Source organism: Peromyscus maniculatus, chromosome 17 (genome assembly GCF_049852395.1).
Source record: "Peromyscus maniculatus bairdii isolate BWxNUB_F1_BW_parent chromosome 17, HU_Pman_BW_mat_3.1, whole genome shotgun sequence".
NCBI lineage: Eukaryota > Metazoa > Chordata > Mammalia > Rodentia > Cricetidae > Peromyscus > Peromyscus maniculatus.
The window spans coordinates 27,486,897-27,513,981 of NC_134868.1; the positions used below are offsets into that span (position 1 = coordinate 27,486,897).

The following is a 27,085-nucleotide window of genomic DNA, read 5'->3' on the forward strand; positions in this document are numbered from 1 at the left end:
ACTGAATACTCACTCACTCCTCTCAGTTATGAGACAGTTACTATTATTCCATTTCATGAACCAGGAAGCAGGTTTAAATGGGTTAATGGCTTCCAAATGGTGGGTGGTTCTGGGCTTTTCGTGGTATGACAGATCAGACAAGAGTATTTGATAGTCGCTTTGATATCATCTAAGCCAAAGGAGGCGCCAAGAGCAGGAAAGGTCTGAGAGCTTGGAGAAAAGAATCAACGGGCCTCTGGTTGTCCCCTGTCACCAGAGCCTTCTGAGTGGCTGTGGGAAGGCTGACTGAGTGGAGGGGACTTGAGATGAGAATCGTTGGAATAGAGGCGGTCAGGGCGCTGTGTGGCTGTGGTCTGGCTCCGTGTTCATGTGGTTCATCTTATTTCTCTTGTGATTGAAGGCATCACTTCTCAAAATTCTCTGGTCAGATGTCAGGGAGGTGGCTGAGGAGATGGTGTAGTGAGTAAGGGTGCTTGCCCTCAAGCCCGAGGACCCGAGTTCGACCCTAAGAACCTACATGGGAGACAGCGAGAACCAGCCCTTGCAAGTTGTCCTCTGCCTGTTACATACACCATAAATGTGGGAGAAATTCACGTTTTGTCAGGGAAGACTGCATTGCATATTGTGAGATCGAGGAATGAAGAGGTTCAGGTTGGATCTAGGGAGCTTGCTAACTCTGGACTACTTTGCCTAAAGCCCTCTCTGGCTAGGCCATTGCCATTCGGGGACTTTGCTTGTACTCTGGAACAATTTCCCTGGTTAGGTGCAATCTAAGTTAGGTTGGGGGCATTGTTTTTCTGCCTTACAGGAGTATAGTTTTATAATTATGAAAGCATTTGAATTCTACAAATTGGTGGCTTCACTGACTTTCTTTATGTACCCATGTCATACTTTGATCTCCTACTCTCCCCTCCTTCCTCTCTGACCCCTTCTCTTTTCCAGTAGTCCCTCTTCAACGTCAAGGTCATTAAAAAAATCTTTTTAATTTCCACATGTGAGGGAAACCAAACGATACTCTTTTTTTTTTTTTTTTTTTGGTTTTTCAAGACAGGGTTTCTCTGTGTAGCTTTGCGCCTCTCCTGGAACTCACTTGGTAGCCCAGGCTAGCCTCGAACTCACAGTGATCCGCCTGCCTCTGCCTCCCGAGTGCTGGGATTAAAGGCGTGCGCCACCACCGCCCAGCCCCAAACGATACTTTTGATGTCTGGCTAATTTAACACGATGGTCTCCAGTTCCATCTACTTTCCTGAAAATGCCATGATTTTATTCCATTGTGTGTATGCCATATTTTCATTATTTATTGTCTGCCGACAAATACCTAAGTGGTGCTATTGTGTGCTACAATAAACACGGTATGCAAATATGCCTTGTAGGCTGACCTCGTTGCCTTTGGATAAATACCCAGGAGTGCTAGTAGGCGGTCTCTTTTTAGTGTTTTGAGGAATTTCCATACTGATTTCTTATAGGCGGGGTTTTCTGTCCCACCAGCCTGCTCCCAAACAACCACACAGAGACTTACTATTAATTATAAATATGTTTAGCTGATAGCTTAGGCTTGTTATTAACTAGCTCTTTCAACTTAAATTAACCCAATCTTCTTATCTATGCTCTGTTTTGCATCTGGCTGGTGACCTTTATTCCCAGTGTTCTCTCAGTCTGGCTCTCCCACCTGACCTCTTCCTGCCTAGCTATTGGCCACTTGGCTCTTTATTAAACCAATGAGAGTAAAACATCTTCATAATGTACAAAAGGATTATTCCACAGCAATTTCTAAAGTGGTCAGGCTACGTGTATGAAGGGGTCTTAGTTTGTGGGGTCTGTTTTAGCTTCAGGAATGATTGGTTCAGCTTCTGTACATGGTGTGGAACATTATAAGCATTTGATGTAGGCACTGTATGTATTCAAAACTACCTTATCAATTGATCTAATTTCCTTTGCTGGAACTCAGATCTGTAAAACCAGGCTGGCTTTGAACTCAGAGATCCTCCTACCTCCCAAGGGCTGAGATTAAAGGTGTGGGTAACCACTGCTTGGTTTAACTGATGACATTCTTAGTGTTTGGATTGGTGGATGCCAGTGTTCTCCTAAGTCAGTAGATTGTAAAAGGTTTTTTTTTTTTAATCTATTGTCACAAGATGTTAGTTCCAATGAGGAGGTGGGCAAGGAACGGCTGTTTCAGAGAGAACTAGCCCAAGCTAAGGTCGTTAGCCTTATGGGATGGGTCTACAGCATCGCAAACTCTCCACAGTACTGAAGGCCAGTCAGCCAGCCAGTCTCTGACAGTCAGGCAGATGCAGCTTCTTTTCAGCAGTTTTTGTTCACATGGCAAGCATTTGACCAACAGAGCTGCATCTCAGTTCCTTGAGTGAATCTTTTGGGATTCATCTCTCAATTTCTATGGAACCATTGTTTTACATTAAAATAAAACACTGATTCTTCATCTGGACTATTTAGCAGTGTTTCTCAAAGTGGAGTCCAGGGACCTCAGAAATTATTTAGAAACTTTGTTTAAAATAACTTACTCCAGCTAGATGGTGATGGCGCATGCCTTTAATCCCAGCACTCGGGAGGCAGAGGTAGATGGATCTCTGTGAGTTTGAGTTCCAGCCTGGTCTACAAAGTGAGTCCCCGGGACAACCAGGGATATCCACAGAGAAATCCTGCCTTAACACCCGCCCCCCCAAAAGAAAGACATTTAGAGCTGATGTGGTAGTTCACATCAGTAATCTCATTGCGTGGGAGGCTGGGGCAGAAGGATTGCTTTGACTGCGATGGCAGCCTGAGCTATGGTGAGTTCCAGGGCAGAAAATACACAGAAGGGTGTATACAACTGCTTTGAAAGAACTCCCCCATGTGTATTTGGGACATTAAATGTTTTCAAGTTGTAGATAGGGGCTTCTGATGTCATCATGGATGAAGGAGGAAGGAAAGTCACAGTCATATTCACAGTCAGTGTCCATCTGTGTGCATGCAGGTCTCAGCTCTCTCTCCCCCCCCTCCTCCCTCCCTCCTACCCTCCCTTCTTCCCTCCCTCTCTCTTCCTCCCTCCTTCCCTTCTTTCCTTTTTTGTTTTTGTTTGTTTGTTTTGAAACAGGGTTTCTCTGTGTAGCCCTGGCTGTCCTAGAACTCCCTCTGTGGACCAGGCTGGCCTCGAACTCACAGAGATCTGCCTGCCTCTGCTTCCTGAGTGCTGGGATCAAAGGCATCACCACCACTGCCAGGCACCTGTAGTGCAGGTTTCTTAGTCCTCTATCTAGTCAGAGGCAGAACTGCTCCCATGGAAGGCCTGTCTAAGGGGAGGATTTAGTCATTGAATTCCAACACATTTATTTTAGATAGAAAGGGAAGAAACAGTTTTTATGGTTAGCTTTAGGCTGCTGTTAGGAAGGACTTAACACCCTCTGTGAGTAGATTCAATTGAATTGTGCTTTTGGTTTTTCGATTAAATACCTTATATATACACGTGTGTTATCAGGGCTGCTGTGTGTGGTGTTCAGTGTGCTGCTTCAAAGGAGCTGCGAAATAACAAGTTTAATGAATCAAATGACCAGGGTAATTTTTCTAACTAGGTACAAATATTTTATCACCAGTTTTTATTTAAAAACCAGCCAACCAATTAATAAAATAGTATTATGGTATTTTATGGCAGAAATGGAGTATAAAACTCTGGAAAACAAGCAATTCTCTGTGACTCATTTGGTTGTTGGCTTATATAAAACCTCTGAAGTGGGGTAACTAGGTTGGTTATCATTTAAGTTCAGTGTTGTCTCTTACGAAATAAGATTATGTAATATATGCCGATATGTATGAATCTCAAATGCTCATGAAGTGCTCTTAGAGATCATTGTATGTTTGAGTGGCTTCCTTCCGTGACTGAAGGGAGGGGCTGAAGAGTGACCTGGATGGAGGTCCCCAGAAGATGAAGACTATTGGAATTCTTGAGCATGCTCCTGTAATACAATACTCGATTATGAGCATCCATCAAAAATAGATTAAGTCCCATGAGCACAGACAATACAGTTTATTTGCTGCTGTCTGTCCAGTGTCCAACTAAGTGCTGAGCAGATAGTGAGTCCTCAGTGATTGTTAGGTGATCGGACAAATTGATGGACATGTGATTCACGTTATTGAAACCCAAGATTGGCCAGATGAACTCAAATGATGTGAATATCGTATGATAGAACTAAGTAGCAAAATTGAATAGAATTTTTATCACACAGACCTTTTCAGGAATGCAAAATGCTCATGTCAGAGATTTCTGCTACATTTTCCTAAGCCAGTTTGCGTTTTAATGTTTTTCTCTAGTTCCACAATTCATTTCATATCCTTTAATTTCTATCTATTTTACATTGCTATTTGTCTATGTATTTTCAAGTGCATGTTATAGTTTTTGTTTACAAACAAAGGACTTGAATTTGTCTTAATCAAGTGGAGTGTGTTTTTTAGGGCCCTTCAGATTGGTGTGTCAGAAATAAAACATACTCCTTCCATGGAAGTCTGATTCTATCAAACACATTGGAAAACATTCAGCTGGGCAGTTGTGGCACACGCCTTTATCCCAACACCGAGGCAGACCGATCTCTGAGTTTGAGGCCAGCGTGGTCTACAGAGCAAGTTCCAGGACAGCCAGGGCTACACAGAGAAACCCTGTCTTGAAAAAAAAAAAAGGAAAAACATTCCTAATATTTATTAGCTTATCTTAAAAATCTACCAGTATTGAGTAGTTTAAAGAGATTTTGCTTTTGTGGTAATATTTATTATTTTCTTGGATTAATTACTGAGAAACATTTCCAGAGACATCTGTTTGTAACAGTTAAATCAGAAAGCACAGAAGGGTTGTACAAGTCTGGGGTTACCTGTACAGAGCGTCTCTCCTTAAAGGCACATGCTTTAGGTGGTTGACACACTGGAAAGGATGTTTCCAGTTGCTCACCTAGTTGTTGTGTTGGGCTGGAAAACCTCAATGCTCCTCCTCCAAGCCCCACCCTGTTTGCTCTTCCGTGTCCTCTTAACTGGTAGAAGACTTCTTGAAGCACATTCTATTTTTTATATGATGATGATGATGATGATGATGATGATGTGTGTGTGCCAGAGAGGAGAGAGAGAGAGAGGATGTTAATGTGAATGTGGGTGCGTGGCTGCCACAGTGCATTTGTGGAGATCAGAGAACAACTTCTGTGTCTGTCCTTACCTTCACCTTATTTGAGACCAGGTCTGTGTTTTCCCATCATGTATGCCAGGCTGGCTGGTCTGCAAGCTGTTGGGGATTCTCCTGTGGGTTCCTCATCTCCCCACAGGAGTGCTGGGTTACAGATGTTCGTGCTCTGTGTCTGGGATTCTTCTGTGTGTCCTGTCATCTCCCCACAGGAGTGCTGGGTTACAGATGTTCATGTTCTGTGTCTGGGATTCTCCTGTGTGTCCTTCATCTCCCACAGGAGTGCCAGGTTACAGATGTTCATGTTCTGTGTCTGGGATTCTCCTGTGTGTCCTTCATCTCCCACAGGAGTGCCAGGTTACAGATGTTCATGTTCTGTGTCTGGGATTCTCCTGTGTGTCCTTTATCTCCCATAGGAGTGCCGAGTTACAGATGTTCATGTTCTGTGTCTGGGATTCTCCTGTGTGTCCTTCATCTCCCACAGGAGTGCCAGGTTACAGATGTTCATGTTCTGTGTCTGTGATCTTCCTGTGTGTCCTGTCATCTCCCCACAGGAGTGCTTGGTTACAGATGTTCATGTTCTGTGTGTAGGATTCTCCTGTGTGTCCTTCATCTCCCCACAGGAGTGCCAGGTTACAGATGTTCATGTTCTGTGTCTGGGATTCTCCTGTGTGTCCCTCATCTCCCCACAGGAGTGCCAGGTTACAGATGTTCATGTTCTGAGTCTGTGATCTTCCTGTGTGTTCTGTCATCTCCCCACAGGAGTGCTGGGTTACAGATGTTCATGTTCCATGTCTGGGATTCTCCTGTGTGTCCCTCATCTCCCCACAGGAGTGCCGAATTACAGATGTTCATGCTCTGTGTTTGGCTTTTATGTGGATTCCAGGGATTCTAACTCAGGTCCTCCCTCACATTTGTGCAGAAAGTTCTTGTACCCATTCCCCTGAGCAATCTTCTCAGCCCATAGGAAAATCCCGTAGGCATTAAATCCTTTAAATAAAGGTAGGATCCAAATCCACTACATGTTTCATAAGCACTTTTAGAACCTTTTTTGGTAGTACTATATTTATGTCAAGTGTACAAAAATGGAAATAGTTTTCATTTAGCATAGGAAAAAAAGTAGAAGCAAATTAAGTGTAGAGTAAACAGATACATTATGGTATAAGTCATTCAAACATTATATCCCAAGTCTTTCATTATGAAAGCAACACTTTTAAAACAATATTGAATCTAAGGAGCCAAATGCAAAATTGACTGTAATTTCTTCCACAAGTGTGCAAATGAGGGTGGTTGGATGTTTCAGTGGGTAGAACACTTGACATGCAAGCACCCGGGGACCTGAGTGTGGATGCCTAGAACCTGTGTGAAAGACCCGGCCTGTGTGCACACCTGTAACCCCAGTGCTGAGGACGGTGCAGATGGCATTCCTGGGGCTCGCTGGCCAGCTAGTCTAGCTGAATAGTTAAGCTCCAGATTCAGTGGGAGACCTTGTCCCCCGAAATAAATAAAGTAAGAGCAATTGAGGAAGACTCTTCGATTCTGACCTCCATGCGCATGCACACACACACACATACACACACACACACACACACACACACTCCACACATAGTATGCACATAGAAAAGTGCCAGTGATGGTTCATAATTCACGTGTCTTTTTGTTGCTCTTATGCTTCATGTGTGTTCTTTCTGCTGATGCTCATATTTGCCCTAATGGTTAGTGAGATACTGTTGTTATGTTTTACGAATAAGGAAACTGAGGTACAGAAAAAAAAAATAACCTGACCGTAGTGATAGTCTCAAAATGTTGGGCACACTGACTCTGAGGAAATAGACCCAAACTCCTCTGGATGATGGGACTGCGGCTCAGTTCACTTCTTTACATCCAGAATACCTTGAAGGATGTGTCTCTACTACTTATATAGCTGAACATAATATTTGAAAAGTTATAGCTGTTTGAAGTCTAGAAAAGTATCTGTATGAGAGATGTGTAGGTTTTATTTGAACTAAATTCTTATAGTTAAGATAGAACCTAAGCTTGTTTAAGAGGGAGATATGGTATGCTGTTATTGTGTGGTAATAGAATGACTGTGCATATGACAATAATGTACTGGAAGAAAGGAGTTTCCTTTTCCTTTTAGATGGGTCTGCATTACATAGATTGGCCTCACATTCTGGCCTCCATCAAGCAAGTAGCCAGGATTACAAGATTGCTGCATTGTACCCAGTTTAGATAAAAAGGATTTTTTTAAATAATATTTATCTTTTATTTTTGAGTGTGTGAGTATATGTGTGTGTGCACATGCACATGAAGTTGTTGGAGAAGGCTTCAGATTCTCCGGAGCTAGAGTTAGAGTTAGTTTTGAACCACCTGATGTGAATGCTGGGTTTTGAACTGTGGTCCTCTGCAGAAGCAACAAGTCCTCTTAACCCCTGAGCCATCTCTCTAGCCCCCCACTCCGACCCAAAATGGATTTGCGAAGATGTTGTCAGCTCGACACTTGGAGGGCTGAGGAGGAAAATCTTGAGTTCCAGCACACACACACACGCACACGCACACGCACACGCACGCCCCTGCCAGGCGGGTAATATAGCAAGACTTTTAAAAAAGGTTCCATCACAGTAACTTGAGTTATGAGTGAGATGGCTGACCCGAGAAGACATTATCCCATGTGTGCGCATTTGTGGAAACATCACACAATACCCATAATATGTAAAGCTTTTATGTTGTTATGTTACCAGTTAAAATACAAATTTTAGCAGCAGGTGGATCTCTATGAGTTCAAGGCCAGCTAGGGCTACACAGTGAGACCCTGTCTCAAATAAACAATAAATCTTAAACTCCATAACAGGGGGAGGAGATTTTACAGATACCACCACTTCCTATCGATACAAAATTCCCAGAAGGGATAAGCACTCAGCTTATGTTTTGACAGTTTTCTTTGATGCTAAGGAAAGCAAGCTCACAAGGAAGCCCAGCACAGCATAGTCCGGCTTCAGCCAAACTGGCCTCTGTAAAGGCAGACGTGGTGTGCAGGCTTCAGTAGTAGGAAGTGTAAAGGAACAGAAGCGGTAGAGCAGCTTCAGGAAACGTGTGCGTTCCTCTCTGTAGAGGGTAGCCGCAAAGGCGGACAGAGCTCAAGAGTGTGTCCATTGCCTCATTCTGCCTGCCCGGCTTTCTGTTCCTTTTTGTTCCTCTCTTTTCTGTCATCTGTGGTCCTTTTTGAGTCTGCTAGCATTCCAAGCAAACCAACTAGGCTTCTTTCTTCTCCCTCTCTTCCTTTTCTTGAGATGGGCCTCTCTGGCTAGCCTTGAACTCACCATGAAGATGGGGCTTGAACTCACAGAGACTCATCTATCTTTGCCTCCAGAATTCTGGGATTAAAGGCATGTGCCACCCTGCCTGGCTCCAGCCAGTTTTCTTGAAAATTGGTAAGATTCTGTGTTGTGTTAGTGCTCCTGGCCGGACTCTGCTGTTGCTTGTGAGGCATTGTGCCAAGAGCTTTGTGTGACTACAATTATGGACGTGACGTCCATGGGTTGAATCTGGCTCACAGTTTGGTGCAGTGTAAGCCAACAGTGTTTGGAGTAACAGTGAATTAGATGGAGATACCTAAAAATGATTGATTTCCATTTATTGTTGAGACCAACCAAACCAAAACAAACAATACATCTAGCACAGTGACAAGCATAACCCCTTTCGCTATTTATAGTACTTTCCTGGCCAATGCTCTGTTTTTCTGTTTTGGAACCCCAATACCAATTATATTTAAAACTAAGGAACAATAAGACCCTTAAGAAGAGCCAAACAGAGGAAGTGTCTGGGTCAAGGGAGTGGCCTTAGTGAGTGACAGCAGAGCCAGACCTTTCCAACTGTGGAGCCATGTCCCCCGCCCTGCTTTGCTGCGCCAGCGCTGGCATGGCTGCCCAGCATGCCCAGTGGGCACTGTGTCCTTGCAGATGTTCCCTTTGCCAGTCTTCATCTACTGCAGTGGCCTTTTCAGTTCCTTCCCAGGGAAGATACACATGGCCTCTTCATTTCTTTGGTTTTGAATAAGTTATTTGTTGAGGCCAAGGCAGAATATGATTGTTTTGAAAGAGGCAGAGTTTTGAGAATAATGTAGTTTAGAAGTGAGAAAGTTATGGCATCCCGGAAGATTGCCAGATGCTCCGGATCCTTGGAAAGTCAGCCCTGGGCCAGGTGGTGGTGGCGCACACCTTTAATCCCAGCACTCGGGAGGCAGAGGCAGGCGGATCTCTGTGAGTTCAAGGCCAGAGTGAGTTCCAGGGAAGGCGCAAAGCTACACAGGGAAACCCTGTCTCAAAAAACCAAGAGAGAGAGAGAGAGAGACAGACAGACAGACAGACAGACAGACACAGCCCTGTGACACTTGGGTGGGTAACAATGACTTCGGGCTTGTGTTTGCTTTTGAAAGGTAGATGACCATTTCTGTAACTTCACAGAAAGTTATACCCATGACCCCTGAAATTTGTATGACCGTTGCTTCCTTTCTCTCCCTTCTTTTCCCTTATCCTCTCTTTGCTTGTATGTTTTGTTGTGGCTTAATGTAGATGGAGCTAACTTCAAACTAGAGATGTAGCCAGGGATGACTGTTGAATTATAACCCTTTTACTTCGCATACCGGGTTATAGTCATGTGCCTCCATGCCTGGCCGTCTTTCCGTTTAACGTAAACTGGACTAACATTGAAAACCACTTGAAAATATCAATAAAGAGGAGAGCCATTTGTTTACTGGAGTAGTGAAGTGATGGGCAAGAGGCAGATGGAGTCATGATTGGCTGGGAAGCCACCCAGAGAGCATTCCCACCTTCCAATTGTGGACGCTGGATTTCAGACAGCTCCTGGCTGTCTAGTGGCCAGTGGTGTCAGAGTGCCCAAGTTTCTCCACAAGGTTTCTCTGGGTGTTTGCTCTTACGCAGGCCTCTCTGGCTTTGGCACACAGACAGTTTGAGTGTATCATGGCTGTGGACTGAAAAGCTGTTATGTACTCAGGGAAAAAAGTTAATGCTATGCTCTCTGTTCTTGATTCTGCAGATCAGGTTACACGTCTTAGGGAAAAGCTTTTAGGTTTTGGCCTGACTTTGGAAAACATTTTTCAAATGTGCAATTATATATTGAGATTTCTAATTTTTTTCTTCTAGAGAACTGTGTGCAATTAAAAATGACCTTGGTTAGTTTGACATAGTTTTAAATCTTAATATGAAGATAGGTCTCATTTATTTTCATTACATAAAAAATAAAATGTATTTTTTTAATAATAGTGGTCTGGCTCACCAAAAGCTCTTATGAATGAATATTTGATATATGTACTAAAATACTAAAGCAGAAGCAGAGTGATCGGATTCCGTGGGGAGGCCATATCCAGACTAGATACTGTATTTTTCCCAGGATTCTTTGTGACAGTAGGAGTGGGTGCCTTTCTTTTCTTTTCCCCAAACCAGCACTGTAGGAAAGTGACTGAGGAGAAAGGTATGTTATCCGAGGAACAGGGGTGTGCCAGCAGGATAGACGTTAGCATTCGCCTTCAAGAGCAAGTCTTTGGTGGGCCAGCCCGTGGAGTTCCTGCTTCTCAAACCTATAAAAGAAGGAAAGAGTGAAGCAGGGGGATTGAGGCCAGCCTGGGCTACACAGTGACACCCTGTCTCAAAAACAACCTCTCCCCATACACAGGACAACAGAACCCCAAAGGTATTCTCAATAGCCAAAACCAAAACAGCAGAACCCCAAACATATACCCAATAACCAAAACTAAAACAACAGAGCCCCAAACATATACTCAACAACCAAACGAAAAGCAACACAAGATAGCAGATCCACAGTGAGGGAACAGGTAGAAAGAGCTCACTTAACCTCCCTCCCCTGGTTCTTTCATTTTCAAACCCCTCCCAGGAGTGCCTTGCACAGGTTTGGAACCATGTGATGTCTCAGCCCAGGGCCTTTCCTCCCCAGACCTTAAACACAGTTTCCCAATTTCAGGATCAGTACTGTGGTGACCAGCAGTGGTCAGAAGAAGAAAACCAAAAGCAAGCATTTATTTAGTGAGATTTTCTTGAAATTGGTTCTTAAAATGGAAACTTTGTTAAGTGCTGGGGGAGAGAAACCGTGGGCATGATTGGAGGGGGAAACCTTGGGAGGTTTTCAATTAAGTGCTTGGCTTTTTGTTTTCTTTTAACTATTTTAAATTTTTTTTTTTTTTTTTTTTTTTTTTGGTTTTTTCGAGACAGGGTTTCTCTGTGTAGCTTTGCGCCTTTCCTGGAACTCACTTAGTAGCCCAGGATGGCCTCGAACTCACAGAGATCCGCCTGCCTCTGCCTCCCAAGTGCTGGGATTAAAGGCGTGCGCCACCACCGCCCGGCCTATTTTAAATTTTTAATTTTATTTTGTATATGTGTTTTGCTACATGTATGGCTATGCACCACGTGCGTGCCTGGTACCCACAGAAGACAGAAGAGGGTATTAGATCCCCTGAAACTGGAGTTACAGACATTGATGAGCTGCTAGATGTGGGTGTTAGAATCCAACCTGGGTCCTTTGTAAGAGCAGCCATACTCTTAACCCCTAAACCATCGCTCTAGTCCTTTGATTTCACTCTACCTTCTGACCACTGTTGGTCAACCAGAAGTTTTGTACCTGTAACTGAGAAATTATAAAACTTTGAAAATTAGAATAAAATCTTACCTTGTAATATGATAGTTACTAAAGGCTAGAGATCAGTATTAAATGATTGAAGGTGCATTTTTATCTTTCACGTATCAAATGGTTTGTCTCTGTATGAGCATAATTTTTCTAATGCCTTGAGACAGTGCTAAATGCTGTGTGTTGAGTTGTAGCATAAAGTCCTTTCATGGTACAACACACATGCATATATTATTATTATTATTATTATTTTGGTTTTTCGAGACAGGGTTTCTCTGTGTAGCTTTGCGCCTTTCCTGGAACTCACTTGGTAGCCCAGGCTGGCCTCGAACTCACGGAGATCCACCTGCCTCTGCCTCCCGAGTGCTGGGATTAAAGGCGTGCGCCACCACCGCCCGGCTATACATGCATATATTATTATTATTAGGTTACTTTCAGATATTTGTATTAGAAAGTAAGGAATCATAAGGCTGTGGAGTTTGTTTTTTTTTAAAGAAAGAACAGGATGATGACTCTTGGCTCTCTACCCAAAGACAGCAGGAGACCTACCAAGCCTAGGCATTCTCCATTCCTAGCTGAGCCTTGTGATTCTCTGCAGCTGTGTTTGTTGGATGAGCATGACAGTCTTTTCAGTGGTTAGACCTCCTTAGGAGGGGAATTGCTGGACTGAAAGACAATTCATTGAAAATTTTAATGTTGGTAATATAGTTAGTTTCCTTTTTTGAAGCATGAAGAAATAGACACCCTTCCAGCAACATATGAAAACAAACATTTTATTATATATTAGCCAACAGGAGTATTCTGAACTTTGCAGTCTGAGGTATATGATTGCTTCATTGTGCATTTTCCTAATGAAAGGATCAGGGGGAATAGGGGTGTAAATATATGTATATAAATATATATTCCTTTGTTACATGTGTTGAGATATTCTAGACCAGTGGTTCTCAACCTATGGGCAGCATATCAGATATCCTGCATATCAGTTATTTATATTACAGTTCATAACAGTACCAAAATTACAGTTTTGAAGTAGTGACAAAATAATTTTATGGTTGGAGGTCACCGCAACATGAGGAACTATATTAAAGGGTCACAGCATTAGGAAGGTTGAGAACCACTATCCTAGACTATTACCTATATTTTGTTTATATTGTCTTTTATTAAACAGTAATTTTCTATTTTAAATTCATGCTTTGTTTTGTTTTTGTTTTCCTGTAATACTTGGATTTCATGTCTTATTGTAGGGGCCTTTTCTATCTCATGATTATAAATATCTGAGTCCAAGTTCTAATTAGTTTTTTAGTTTAAGGAAACATTTAGCTCCCTAGTCAGTTTGAAATTATAAATAAAATATGACTATCAGTTCCCCTACCTATGAATACAAAACTATCTCAATGTCATTTATTGAATAGTTGCTGGCTAGTTTTTATGTCAGCTTAACACAAGCTAGGGTCATTTGGGAAGAGGGACCTTTATTGAGAAAATGCCTCCATCAGATTGTCTGTAAGCAAGTCTGTAGGGCATTTTCTTGATTAATGATTGATGTGGGAGGGTCCAACCCCCTGTGGGTGGTGCCACCCTGGGTGGGGGTGGTCCTGGGTTATCTAAGAAAACAAAGTGAGGAGCAAGCCATTGTAGCTGGAGATTTCTCTAGTCCTGCTGGGGCCCGCAACCACTCAGACCCAAGTAAACACATAGAGACGTATAGTACTTCTAAACTGTATGGCTGTGGCAGGCTCCTTGCTATCTAGTTCTTATATCTTAAATTAACCCATTTCTATCAATCTATAAATTGTCACGTGGCTTGTGGCTTACTGGTACTTTCACATCATGCTTTTTCTGTCTCTGGCTGGCAACTCCTGACTCAGCCTTCCTGTTCCCAGAATTCTCTTCTCTGCTTATCCTGCCTATACTATACTTCCTGCCTGGCTACTGGCCAATCAGCCTTTTATTTATCAATCAATCAGGGCAACACATTCATAGCATCCACAGCAAGTCGGGAGGAGCAGTGTTCCTCCATGGCCTCTGCATCAGTTTTTGTCTCCGGGTTCCTGCCTTGAGCTCCTGTCCTCAGTGAACAGAAATAGACCTTTTCTCCCATAGCTGCTTGTGGTCCTGGTGTTCATCACAGCAATAGAAACCCTAATGGAGACAAATGGTGTTATCTTTTCCCTCATCGACTTAAAATTTTATTACATTTTTAATTTTGATAAACAGATGATCTAGTTTTGTGCTTTCCTACTACTCCCAATATTATAATATTTAATCCCCCTTTTCCTGAACATTTTTAATTAACGTTGAATGTTCGTTTACTTTTCCAGAGTAAGTCTAGAATCTCTGAATCCTTGTCTTGGTTTTATCTTTATATGTAGTTTGCTCAGTGATCTCTTACCTTTCCTTCCCTCTCGTTTCAGAGCCCTGTATATGGGAATCCCCAGGAGACAGCTCAGGGCAGAAGAGTGGTCATTTCTCACAATGTGGACCGAGCTCTGAAAGACGGTGAGGAGGGACTGGGCTCCTGGGATTACTGTGTAAAGCAATCACTCACTGCGCTCAAAGGGAGTTTGTGGTTTCTAGTTTATCTATCCTTCCTACAGCAGTGGGAATTTTCATGAGTTTCTGTTTGAAGAGTAGGTGCATCTCTGTTGTGGATAAATGGAAGTAGTTTAAACATTTATAGAGTAGAAATTCCTGACCCCACAAAGCTAACCAGTTCAGGAGAGATTTATCTACCACACGGAGTACAGAGCTGCTCTCTATTCCCTGAAACAGGTTTCAGGAAACATTTCATTCTAGATACTACCTGGAGAAGGTGTGTTGGGGCGAGTGGACTCGATGCACGTGTGGACACATCAGTTTTAGCAGATTAAGTGATAGCCTCACAAAAGAGCAGAGAACATGCAAATGCCGTAAGAAGAGGGCTGAGGAACAAGTGCAGAGTACCCTGTGGTTATATTCCTGTGAGTAGGAGTGGGCAGCTGTCTAAATATTGACTGAAATGCTGCCCATAGGTGGAGAACCATTGGTAACAAAGGAGTATATGTTTATATACCTATATTTGCACCCCTGTTCCCCCAGACACACATACTATATGATCTTTTCATTAGGAAAATGCACAATGAAGCAATCATAAAGTTCAGAATACTCCTGTTGGCTAATATATATTAAATGTTTGTTTTCATATGTTGCTGGAAGGGTGTCTATTTCTTCATGCTGAAAGATCAGTAAAGGAACCAGCCACTAGAGAGACTTCTTACCTCTACCGAATCCTCAGCCTGAAAGGGCGGAGCTATCTCCACCCTGGCTTATCATTTCAGTCTCCGTCCAGCCATATCACTTCCTGTTTCCTCTTCCCAAGTGCTGGGATTAAAGGTGTGTGCCACCACTGCCTGGCCTCCAGTGGCTAGCTCCACACTCTGATCTCCAGGCAGGCTTTATTTGTGAGAGCACAAACAACCATCACCACATCTTAGATATAAGTGCAGATGCACATGTCCCATGCCGTGCATGTGGATGGAGGTCAGAGGACATGTTTTAGGAGTCAGTTATTTCTTTCCACCATGGCCCCCGGAGATTGAATTCAGGTTGTCTGACTTGCACAGTAAATGCTTTTAATCACTGAACCATCTTGATGGCCCTGCACCAATTGGAATATATTTATTTTGATTTTATGTGCTCGTGTGTGAAGGCCCGCATGTATGTATGTGTACCGCATGTGCCCCTGGAGACCAGAAGAGGGCATTGGAGCTCCTGGGACTGGAGTTACAGCTGTGCTGAGCCACTTGGTGTGGGTGCTGGGAGCTGAACCTGGGCTCTCTGTAAGGACTCTTCAATACTGAGCCATCTCCCCAGCTCCTGCACCAACTTTTGATTTTTCTTCACAACCTTAAACATCCCCCTACCCCCACCTCTGAATTCCTAGTTGTTTTGTGTAGGAAGGTTAGTTAGTCTGGTAAAGTTATTCAGTCATCCCTGTAGTTGCTATAGGTGGTATCTCGGTGGATAAGAGCACTCGCTGCCCTCCTAGAGGACCTGGGTTTGGTTTCCAACACACAGAGTGGCTTACAGCCATCTGTGTGACTAGTTCCAGAGGATCTTATACTCCCTTCTGGCCTCCTTGGGCACCAGACATGCATGTGGTACAGATGCATACATGCAAAACTCATACATATAAAATAAAAATAAATAAAGCATTACAAATGCTAAAATTCTCTTAATTCCCTGGGTATGGTGGCTCATGCCTTTAATCCCAGCACTGGAGAGGCAGAGGCAGGTAGATCTCTAAGGGTTGGAGGCCAGCCTGGTCTACAGAGCAAGATCCAGGACAGCCAGAGCTATTATATAGAGAAACCCAGTACTGAAAAACCAAAGGAAAAAACAAACAAACAAAATCTTTAATTCTATAAACTGTCTTAACTGTTTCCTTTTGAAAGATGATTAGTATTTCATTGTATTTATGTGCTACATTTTATTTGTTTATCCACTGATGGACACTTGAATTGCTTATATTTGGGGTCATTGTGAATACCGAAAATCTTGTGCCTTTTGAATTTTGGAAGACATAAAAATTTCCTTGCAGTTGAATGTGACTTTTTTTTCTCTTGGATGGGCCAGTTTGCTTCAGAAGAGTTTGTGTGGAGGGGGTTTAGGAAAACACTGAGGCCTATTTGACAGAAACAAATGACATATTGCCCTTAAGTTAATTTCTGCGCAGTGATTTCTTTTGACAGGAAAGTGTCATAGAAAGCTTTTGGATAAGAGCTTTGGTCATTATTATTTGGTATATTTTTAAAGCACCTTTGATGGCTTGCTTTGTTTTTAAAATCATTGTTATTAATGTATCACTTACACATATTGAGGAAATTTGTTGTGATAGTTCAGTTTATGCATGTGCACCAACTCTATCCAGCCTTCTCCCTATTGGTAGTATTCTCTATGCTACACAAGGTTGACTGTTTTGTATTTTCTCTTTCTTAACTCATCTCCTGTGTCTGTTAGACAGCATTGTTAACCAAGCTCTTAAGGCATGAAAGTCTTTTGTTTTTACATAAGATGGTTTTCAGGGAAACTGAACATCATATCCTCTACCAAACGAGAGCTGTTGGCTGCTATAACTAACAATAGATTTTGGAGTGCAGTTTACACATTTGGCAGTAGTTGATAACAACCGTAACAAACAAGCCCAAACTCGAATTACTTCCTAAAAATGTGTCTACTGAAAGTGAATCTAGAAATGTGTGTTGAGAAAGCTAAGAGATTATACAAGCATTTAAAAAACCCCACAGTGAATGTAGTTTATATCTTTGGAGTATATTTTATAGTTCTAAACCATAACACTAGCATATTTAATTAAACTACAGTGAGTGATATCAGACTTAGTGTTGATAAAAGTGAGAATCTGTGTGTTCAAGACTTAAACGACAAATTGTTAGGGCTATAGTAATTTAAGATTAGTTGATGGGAACTTAGAAAATACTTAAAAAAAATTATCCCCTGAAGTTAATTTTTTTGTTTTTGTTTTTGTTGTTTTGTTTTTCAAGACAAGGTTTCTCTGTGTAACTGTCCTGGCTGCCGTGGAACTTACTTTGTAGACCAGCTGGCCTCGAACTCACAGAGATCCGTCTGCCTCTGCCTCCCAAGTGCTGGGATTAAAGGCGTGCACCACCACCGCCTGGCTCCTGAAGTTAATTTTAGCTAGATAATATTGTACCATTTTATCTTTTTATATTTACTTTATTGCTTTTGGAATATATAATTTAAAATGATGTGATCAAAGAGTTCAGTAAAGTAGAAATATGTATGTGGTTTGCATATAAACATGTTTGTTGCTAAAGAATGTTTTGTAGCTCACTGTGGATGAGGAATTGTCTGAATTCCTTACATATGGAATGTCAAGAATAAAAAAGTAGTGAAAAACAATGTAGTTAGGTGTTAGATGAACAACAAGAATTTATACTACATGTGCTAGAAGTTAGCTGACGCGGTTGACCAACCTGTGGGTAAGATGTGCCGCTGGTGACAGAGAGGCATAGTTGTTACTGAGGCCACCAACTGCTCTCTGATTGGATTGGAGGCCTACTTCACAGGGGGGAATTCATGTTCTGGAATCTCTGAGTCAGCTTTAAAATTGTTTTTCTCAGTGGGCTGAGAAACCACTCAGTTGGTAAAGTGCTCACCATGCAGGCCTAAGGATCTAGCATCCAGATAAAATTTAGACTCAGTGGCATGCATCTCTAATCCCTGTGTTGAGGGAGAAGAGACAGGTGGATCCCTGGAGCTCCTAGGCCCATCAGTCTAGCTGAATCAGTAAGCCCCAGGTTCAGTAATGTACCCTGTCTTAAAAAGTAAAGTGGAGAGCAAGTAAGGAAGACACTTGATGTTGACCTCTGCCCTTCACACACACATATACAGACACATAACACAAATTTTTGTTCACTTTTGTGTTTGTGTGGGTCTGTATAGCTACGCTATATATATGTAGAAGTATGGCTTTTATTTTTGGTTTATATATTCATGTCACAAATGTAGCTGTGATGCTTACCTTAAGCATACTGATTAACTATTAATGGAAGAACTACCTATGGTTAAAAAAAAACAATTTTATGGCTGAATAAAAATTTCTACCAATATTGATTTTTATAAATTCCTAACCAAATTGTATCACCACAGGAGTATTTTAGAGTTGTACTAAATAGCATATGCAATGTAGGTGAGAAATATAACAGGACATAACATAGGTGATACACCTTTCATGTCATGTGGTAGTTTGAACCCCCTTAGGCTCATATATTTGAATGCTTAGTCACTAGGTAGTGGCACTATTTGAAAGGATTAGAAGGATTAGGAGATGTGGCTTTGTTGGCGGAAATAAAGCTCATGCCAAGCCTAGAGTCTCTCTCCCTCGGCCTGTGGATGAGGTTGTAGCTCTTAGCTACTGCCCCAGTGCCAAGCATACCACCACATTCCCCGCCATGATGATAACGGGCTAAACCCTCAGAAATGGCCAGCCCCCAATGAAACGTTTTCTCTTAGGAGAGTTGTCACGGTCATGTTGTCTCTTCACAGCAATAGAGCAGCGCTAGGACAGCACACCGAGCAGATCTGAATGGAAAGTTATTAAGTCTTAAAATTGTACTTAACTCTAGGCTATAATTGAAATTAATTTTTAAATATTTGTGTGCTTATGTTGGGGGACATCTGTCATAGCACAGATAGGGAGGCCGGAGGATGACTCCTGAGAGTGTCTTCTCTCCTTCTGCCTCGTTGTTTCTTACTTTGGGTGCAGGGTTAGTTGGCTTGATTGATGAGCTTCTGACTAAGTTTTCTGTCTCCTCCTTTGGTTTTGGTGTAAAAGTGTCGGGATTACAGATGTGCATCACAGCACTGTGCTGGGTCCTTGGTTTCCAGGCATCAGACTCAGGCTGTCAGTCTTGCATGGTGAGCACTTTCAGCCACCCAGCCACTTCCTGACCCAGAAATTGAATTTCAGTGAAAAGGAAACATGCTTCCATTTTGCATACGCTTAGGCTGCAGATTTATTAGTTTAAACTTCTGTGGCATGAAAACTTGGTTTAGTTAAAAAGAGCAAGGGACTAAACAAGCAGTGTTTTTGGCAAAGGACTCTCATCCTGCCCTCATTACTTGGCCTTGCAGGTCCTTTGGAGGTCACTTAGGTGTTTGTCGTACTTATTCAAGAGTTGCTAATGGGAAGGCTACCCTCTGGCGTGACTGCCTGTTGGGCAGTTGTTACTGAGTTCCTCTTCGTGTTGAGTTGAGCGGACCTCTTTGCTAGGATGTCGTGCTGTGTCCTGTTGTGCTGTCTAGATGGAGTTTACAAGCGTGCCCGTGCCTATCTCCCCACACGACTGTGGTTTTAAGGAGCCAGCCAGCAGATGAGGACACTGTGCCAGGTTTCTCCTGTCTGTTGCTCCGCTAGCTTGTCTTCTGCGTGTACGTGTGTCGGGGGGACACAGTGTGCAGTAGGACAGAAGGTGCGGTGCCACCTCCTTCAGAAACTTATTTTACTCCTGTAACCTCAGCTTCCCAACAAGATGCTCCGGTTCTGTGTAGGCGCCACGTTTGGTTTGTTTGTGGCAAGTAAATGGGAGTTGTCTCTGCTTTCTTAATGGACGTATCCAGTTCGGATGAGGTACAGCTGCTCTACAAAAGCGAGGGAACAAAAGCCATCGGACGTTAACATGAAAATGGCCGAGAACCTCACGAGCTTACCTGTTGGATAGCATTTCTTCCATGCTTGATTGTGTTACTGATATGGCTGTTGATTCCAGCTTGCATGCCAGAGTCTAAAAAATACTGTTTAATGAATGGTTAAAGATGCAGTGAGATCTTTTCTTTCTGTCTGTCTGTCTCTCTGTCTTTGGGGGGTAATTGTTCTCAGCTAGAAGATAACAGCTGAAGCCATTGGAATCACCTTGAGAATTTACCTAAACTTTGGTGTATGTAAATGATAACAAAATTCTTGATGTTTCATATGTGGGTTTTTATTTGTCTGTGTGTTTGTCTGTCTTTGTGTGTCTTGTCTGTCTGATGAGACAGGGTCTCACTATATAGTCCTCACTGGCCTGGAACTTGCATTGTAGACCAGGCTAGCCTCTAACTCTCAGAGATCTATCTGGTTCTGCCTCTCAAGGGCTAGGAGTAAAGGTGTGCAGCACCCTACCAGGCTATGAGTAGTGTTTGGAATATAAAAATAAAAAGAAAAGCTTTGAGAAATAAGAAGTGATGTCAAAAATACCATTAAGCGTGGTGTCTTTGAGCTGGAGCAGTTTTATGTGGCTAAGTTTTTTCCCCCCTGTGGCACTTGGAGAGGTCATCACCTACACCAGATATCAGTTTATTGTTCAGGAGGCCTCCTTTCTTGAATAATCACATTAACTCGACAGTTTTTCTATATGAAATAGAGCTGAACCGTCTATCGTGGGTTGAATAGTTCATTTGTGATTGCTGTAACTAAAATGTGTACCAGATTTCAAAGCTTAGTTTGAATAAAAATAATGAAAATATTTCATTTTAAATGTTGACTACTTAATATATAAGTATATTATATGAAATGAAATATATTATTCATTTTACCTATTTCTTTCTATTCTATTAATATGGCTAACAGAAAATGTAAAAACACATGTGCAGATTTTCATGTTTCTATTAGATGGCACTAGCCTAGGACTAGAGAGATTGGAAATCGTCCAGTGACAGTGACTGGCTGCACCTGCTGACCTATATGAGGCTGGCATGGGGGGACTGTTCTTGTATTACTTGGGGTTTTATTAGGAGACAGAATACTGAAAATATTCTGAACGTAAAGAATCATGGTCCTGTACCATGGCTTAAGCACTAACGGAGGGAACCCTAAAGACTATGGGTAAGTGGAGCAGAGCAGCTTCCACATCTACTTGTGGAGCAGAGGGTATCTTAGGGTGGAGTACCCGTGACAGGAGTGCCTTTTCTTTACTCGGGTGAGCTTTGGGGTCTTCCTGGAGAAGCCATGGCCTTGACCCAAGCGATGATAAGATATTTGCTGTGTCATATGTAAGCAGATTGGCATCAAGATCAAGTATTACGCCAATCTAAGACCCAGCATTCCGGTTAGATGAGGATTTTTTAAAAGATTTCCTTTGTCTTGTTCTGGTTTCTGCTCTCATTATATTCTAAAATGAACTGCCGAGGCAGAGGCAGGCGGATCTCTGTGAGTTTGAGGTCAGCCTGGGCTACCAAGTGAGTTCCTGGAAAGGCACAAAGCTACACAGAGAAACCCTGTCTTGAAAAACCAAAAATAAATAAATAAATAAATAAATAATAAATAAATAAATAAATAAATAAATCAAGTAAAATAAAATAAAATAAAATAAAATGAACTGCCCTGATGTTTGCGGCTTTGACCCAGCTGTGCTTCCCTCTCACAGTGTTCGACTACAGTTACAGAGACTATATTCTCTCCTGGTACGGGAACCTCAGCAGAGATGATGGGCAGCTCTACCATCTGCTCTTGGAAGACTTCTGGGAAATTGTCAAGCAGATTCGCCACAGACTGAATCACGTGGATGTAGTTAAAGTTGTCTGTAATGATGTTGTAAAGGCTGTGCTCACTCACTTCTGTGACCTGAAAGCTGCTAATGCCAGGTAAGGGTGTAACTCCAGCAAAGCCCTCCCCTTCCTCATGGAGACGTCCCTCCTGTTGAGTGGGTGAACAAGGCAGTACCTAAGAAGAGTCTTCTGGCTTGACTTGGAACGCAGACCTTTTGAAGGGAAATAGTCACAGGGCACCCACAGAGTAGATTTCTTGGTAATAGAAAATCACGTTAGCGATACCTAAGGTGGGTTTTGTGAGTAATTCACACAGTACACTGATGATGGGCTAGCAAGCACCAGAATGAACTTACAATATTGTGGGGACCTAGAGATGGACTAAATACACTGGTTTATAGTGTGATATAGTGAGCTTACAAATTTGAGAAAAAATGTAGCTTGTATTTCTTTTTATGTTTCTGTGATAAAAGTTCAATTGTATCAAGATTGCCTGAAAACTGATTTTTGTTTTCCTTTTTTCCCTATTGTGCATATTTGATACTGGCCTACACCTAACCTTTTCATACAAGAATGCAATGCCTTTTGAACGAATTTCCCCCATACCTCCTTACCCTCCTCTCTGTCACTTCCCTACCCATGAGTCCCCTTTGTCCCCCTAGAGTTTCAGTTCTTCATTCATGCTGTATATTCATACAGGATTCTGTGTACTTAGATAAGATCTAGAAACCACAAATGAAAGATGTGATATTTGTCTTCCTGTGACTGACTTAATTCATTGAATCTGATTCTCCAGCTACATCCATCTTCCTCCTGACAACATAACTTCATTCTTTTTTTTTTTTTTTTGGAGACAGGGTTTCTCTGTGTGGCTTTGGAGCCTTTCCTGGAACTCACTCTGTAGCCTAGACTGGCCTTGAACTCACAGATCTGCCTGCCTCTGCCTCCCGAGTACTAGGATTAAAGGCGAGCGCCGCCACCCGACTTTCATTCTTTGTGACTGAAAAGTTCACATGGTTTCTATATACCACAGCTTTACCCATTGCCCTGTTATTTGACCTCTAGATTGGATCTAGAGCTTATCTAGTTTAACGTTTTAAAAATCGCATATTTTTTTAAACCTTTAAAAGTTCCCATACATTCATAAAACGTCTGTTGGCCGTCTCCATCTACCACTGCCTTCTTCCAACCCCTCACCCCCATGTCCCCCACCCCATTTCTCTCCCAACTTGATGTCCTCTTTTACTTTCATGTCTTGAGTGCAGTTAGTGCTGCCCATATGCACGGGTGTGTGGCCATCCACTGGGGCTCGGGCAGCCTGCCAGCAGCCATGTCCCCACAGGCGGGCGGCTTTCCCTCTCTCCTTCAGCAGCAGTCAGCTAGGATAAGGCCCCCACCCCCAGTCAGTTCTGGAGTTTCACTGGCTTGACCCAGCGCAGGGAACCACAGCTGCTATGATTGGTGAGTGCAGTGGTTCTGTCAGTCACCGCCAGAAGCATTTTGTAGCCCCCCCCCCCCCACTGGCTGTTACCCAGCCCTCCTTCCATGAAGTTCCCCGAGCCTTGGATGGAGGGAGCTTGGTACAGATGGCCCAGACAGAGCTGGGCACTCAGTTATTTATACTCAGCATTTTGACCAGCAGTGAGTCTGCATTAACCGCTACTCACTGCAGGGAGAAGCTACTGACCGAAATTAAGAGCTGCACACACAAACCTGTGGGTGTAAACAAATATTTAGAAGGTGGTTTAGCTGCATGGCCCTTCAGCAAAACAACAGCTGTAGGTTCCCCCATGGCCTATGACTTCCCTAGCCATGGGCTTTTGACCAAGTGTACAGTAGCAGGTAGAGCAGGCTTCCTGTGGAGCAGCCCTGCCAGCCAGTCAGACAGCAGTTAGTTGTGCCCTTAGCATCATTTCACTATCACAGAGGGGCACATCTTGCTGTAGCAGGCAGGGCCCAGGGCTGGATGCAACCATTGATGTCTTGTCTTCCCCCGCATCCTGCACAGCACCTCCCAACACCATGAAGGCTAGTCACCAGGGTGCATTGCCTAGTCAGGTCCAGTTGATTTGTCCATGTCCTGCTTCCAAAGTGAGTGTTGTCTTCAGCAGCAGTGTCCTGTCATCTACACATGGTAGATACATAATATATATATTATATATTTATCCCCAATCCACTTAGAAACTAGTAGATTTCTATAAGGTTTCTTCACATAGCCTTAGTTTTGTCTGATCTCCCCGCTCCCCTCTCCTCTCCCTAGACTCCCTATCTCTACTTAAGCCTTTAACCCTGAGTCTACCCCCACCCACCCCCAACCATTTTCATACTGCCCGTGTTCTAGCCTCTCCTCAGTTGAATTTTTCCTTGGGTTGGAAAATCATAGGTTTCTAAGTAGCTTTCTCACGTACCCTCCATGTTTGTTGAGCCACCCTCCAATCCCTCCTTTCCCCACTCCCCACCTGTTTCCGGGTTTGAGACCCCCCACCCAGTGCCCCTTCTCCACTCTTGATTGACCTGGATTATAGTAGTCCCCTCCCTCAAGATGGCCACCCGCAGTGGCCCATTTCTAGTTTCCTGGCTTCCACGCGTACTCTAGATTAAACATAACAAAACAAACGATTCATATGATCCACATATGAGAGAGATCATACAGCACTGCTGTTCTGGGCCAGAGTGACCTCGCTTGATATCATGTTTCCCGATTCTATCCGTTTACCCTCAGATTTCATTTATTTTCACAGCTGAGTAACATTCAGTTGTGAAAATGTACCACATTTTCCTTGTCCATTCGTTAGCTGATTGACATCTTGGTTGATTATGTTTCTTAGCAATTGTGACTTGAGCTGCAGTGAGCATGGAGGAGCAACTTAGTCATTTTCAATCGCGCTGCAGTAAGCGGTGATGTGCAAGTATTTGCTCTATGTTGACTTGTAGTCATCTGGGTGTAGCTAGGAATGATGTATGCTTGGTCAATGCTTGGGTCCTATGGGAGATACAATTTTAGGTTTCTTTTTTTTTTTTTAAAGGGTGTGTGTGTGTGTGTGTGTGTGTGTACGCACATGTGCTTTAGCACATGTGGAGGTCAGAGGACACCTTTTCCAGAGTTGGCTCTTTGTTCTCGCCGTGTTTTTGAGGCAGGGTCTCTTGTTTGTCCTGCTGTCGTGTGCATAGGAGTTCCAGATGATTCTGTCTCCACCTCCCAAATTGCCATAGAGGAGGCTGGGACGGCAGCCGCATACCGCCGTTTATCTGGCTTCTCACATGGCTTCTGGGGTTGAACTTGGGTCTTGTGTGGAAACACTTCTACTTGCTGAGCCATCTCCTGGGCCCTGATTTTTGTTTTTTGAGGAACACCCCCCAAACAAAACAAAACAAAACAAAAAGAGTTCTTAGAGACTAGACTAGTTTGCGTTCCCAGCACTGCACTGGTATTTCCGCCTGTGCGTGCCCCTGCTAGCTAGCATTTGCTGTTCCTGCTTTTCCTAGTGACTGCCCTTGTGACTAGCCTGAGGTGGATCTCAGTGTGTTTTGCTTTGTGTCCCTCTGGTAGCCAGTGATGTCATGAAACAAACCGATTGTTAGGGGAACTAAGTGTGAGTACTTGTGGGCTCTAATCAGAGAACTGGTTTCATCTGAAAATACCTCATACGGAGGTTTGTTAAGCCCCTGTATTGTTGTGCCAGAAAGATCTGTGTGTGCACATTTGGTGTGAACTTGGTTTCGGAAGACTTCAGCAGGTTATTTTCTGTGCTAAGAACAAAGTATTTGTCTAGGCTTGTTGGTCGAATCGTAAATCTGTGTTAGACTCCCGAGTAAGTGCAAGGATGATGAATTACAGCACATGTAACTCCGCATTGAGTGTGGTCCTACAGAGTAAGTAGTTCTGCCTGTTGGGATGCGCGGTTGTGCGGCGTAGTCCTGGGATGGTGTCCGGTTAAGACTCGCATGCTCACTTTCAGGAAGCAGCACTGGCTTCCTCATTAGCATCAGGTAGTTCACATTCTCCTCTGGGAATCCCGGCGCTGTGAGTTTATCACGTGACAGCCCCTGCTCTGGCTTGTGATGCCGCCCTGGCTGTGGACCTCCATTCTCCCTTACACAGTTTCTTCCTGTGAACTGCCTTCTCTCCCGGGTCTGCCAGCCTCAGGCTGAGGAGGCCCGAATCCAGAGCCATTACGTTCCCACTGCCTTTCCGATTGCTGCCCTGGTGTTTACAAGCTGCTCCAACTGTGATGCCTAGTGAGGAGTCCATTCAGTTGTGACCCACTTTCATAGAATGGTGCCATTATTACCTGTGAGAGCTGGTGGTTTTTCCTTTAACGTTTCATTTAAATGTCAGTTGAGACTAACTCGGTTTTATTGTCTTATTACTTGGGCACAGCCTGTGGTCTGAAAATGTTACCCATAGGACAGTGACCCCAGAATTGTTTATCTGAGAATAGCCCTACAATCTTAAATGCTACCGAACTTGAAAGTGCTGTTGTTCAGTAGTTCACATGATGCGCCATAGGCGACCTGTGCCAGCGGTGACAGCTGGTTGCATAGCCCCTCCCAGCCCTGAGCTCAGGGAAGTCATATTGATGGCTTGAAATCGGCCATTTACACTGTGGAGTGGAGAAATACTTTCAGGCAGAATTTTGTCCTAAGGACAACCAATTGTTAAATATTCACCAGCTCTACTTACTGTGTCCATTATATTCATCAATATTTACAATAGCACTTATTTAAACCAAGAAGCCTTTAAAGTAGAAGCTCACATTACGTTCTCTTTGGACAATCCTGATACACTTGGGAGTGGGAGAGGAAAAAAGTGACATTTTATGTGATAGTAAAATGACAGTGAATATAGCTTTGGCCTCACAGATCCCCTAAGGGTCTTGGGAACAAGTGGGAGTCTCTCACTGCACTCTTCCTGTGTGTTGTGAAAGTAACTTCTGGTAGACAGTGTGTGTGAATTAGAAAGGGAAACAAAGAGGTCCCCTCCCTCTGGTCTCTAGCTGACACCTCCTTTCAGAGTCTTGTTAGCGCTTTGCACTAACATTTATTCTTATGTAGTTTGCTGTGGTTCTCACAGCTAAAGTAGTTCATGGTTCTGCCCAGCTAATGGTTGTCAAAGACATTTGAATTCAGGGAAGCTTGTTTTAAAGTACTTTAGTTACACTCATTAGAGGACAGTGTTTTAAGTGTTTATTTCAGTGAGAAGAATAATAGATTTAAGAGAAAAAGGAC

At 43.0% G+C, this 27,085-nt stretch overlaps 1 protein-coding gene across 1 annotated transcript in view; it reads left to right on the forward strand.

Annotated features, from left to right (window-relative positions):
- The window catches only part of Snx25 (sorting nexin 25), a 116,447-nt gene that overhangs the window by 12,963 nt on the left and 76,399 nt on the right, over window positions 1–27,085 (forward strand). Inside the window, exons 2-3 of the mRNA XM_015998690.3 lie at window positions 14,227–14,311; window positions 21,736–21,952. Coding sequence (XP_015854176.3) covers window positions 14,227–14,311; window positions 21,736–21,952 — 302 coding nt within the window. The remainder of the gene's footprint in view (window positions 1–14,226; window positions 14,312–21,735; window positions 21,953–27,085) is intronic.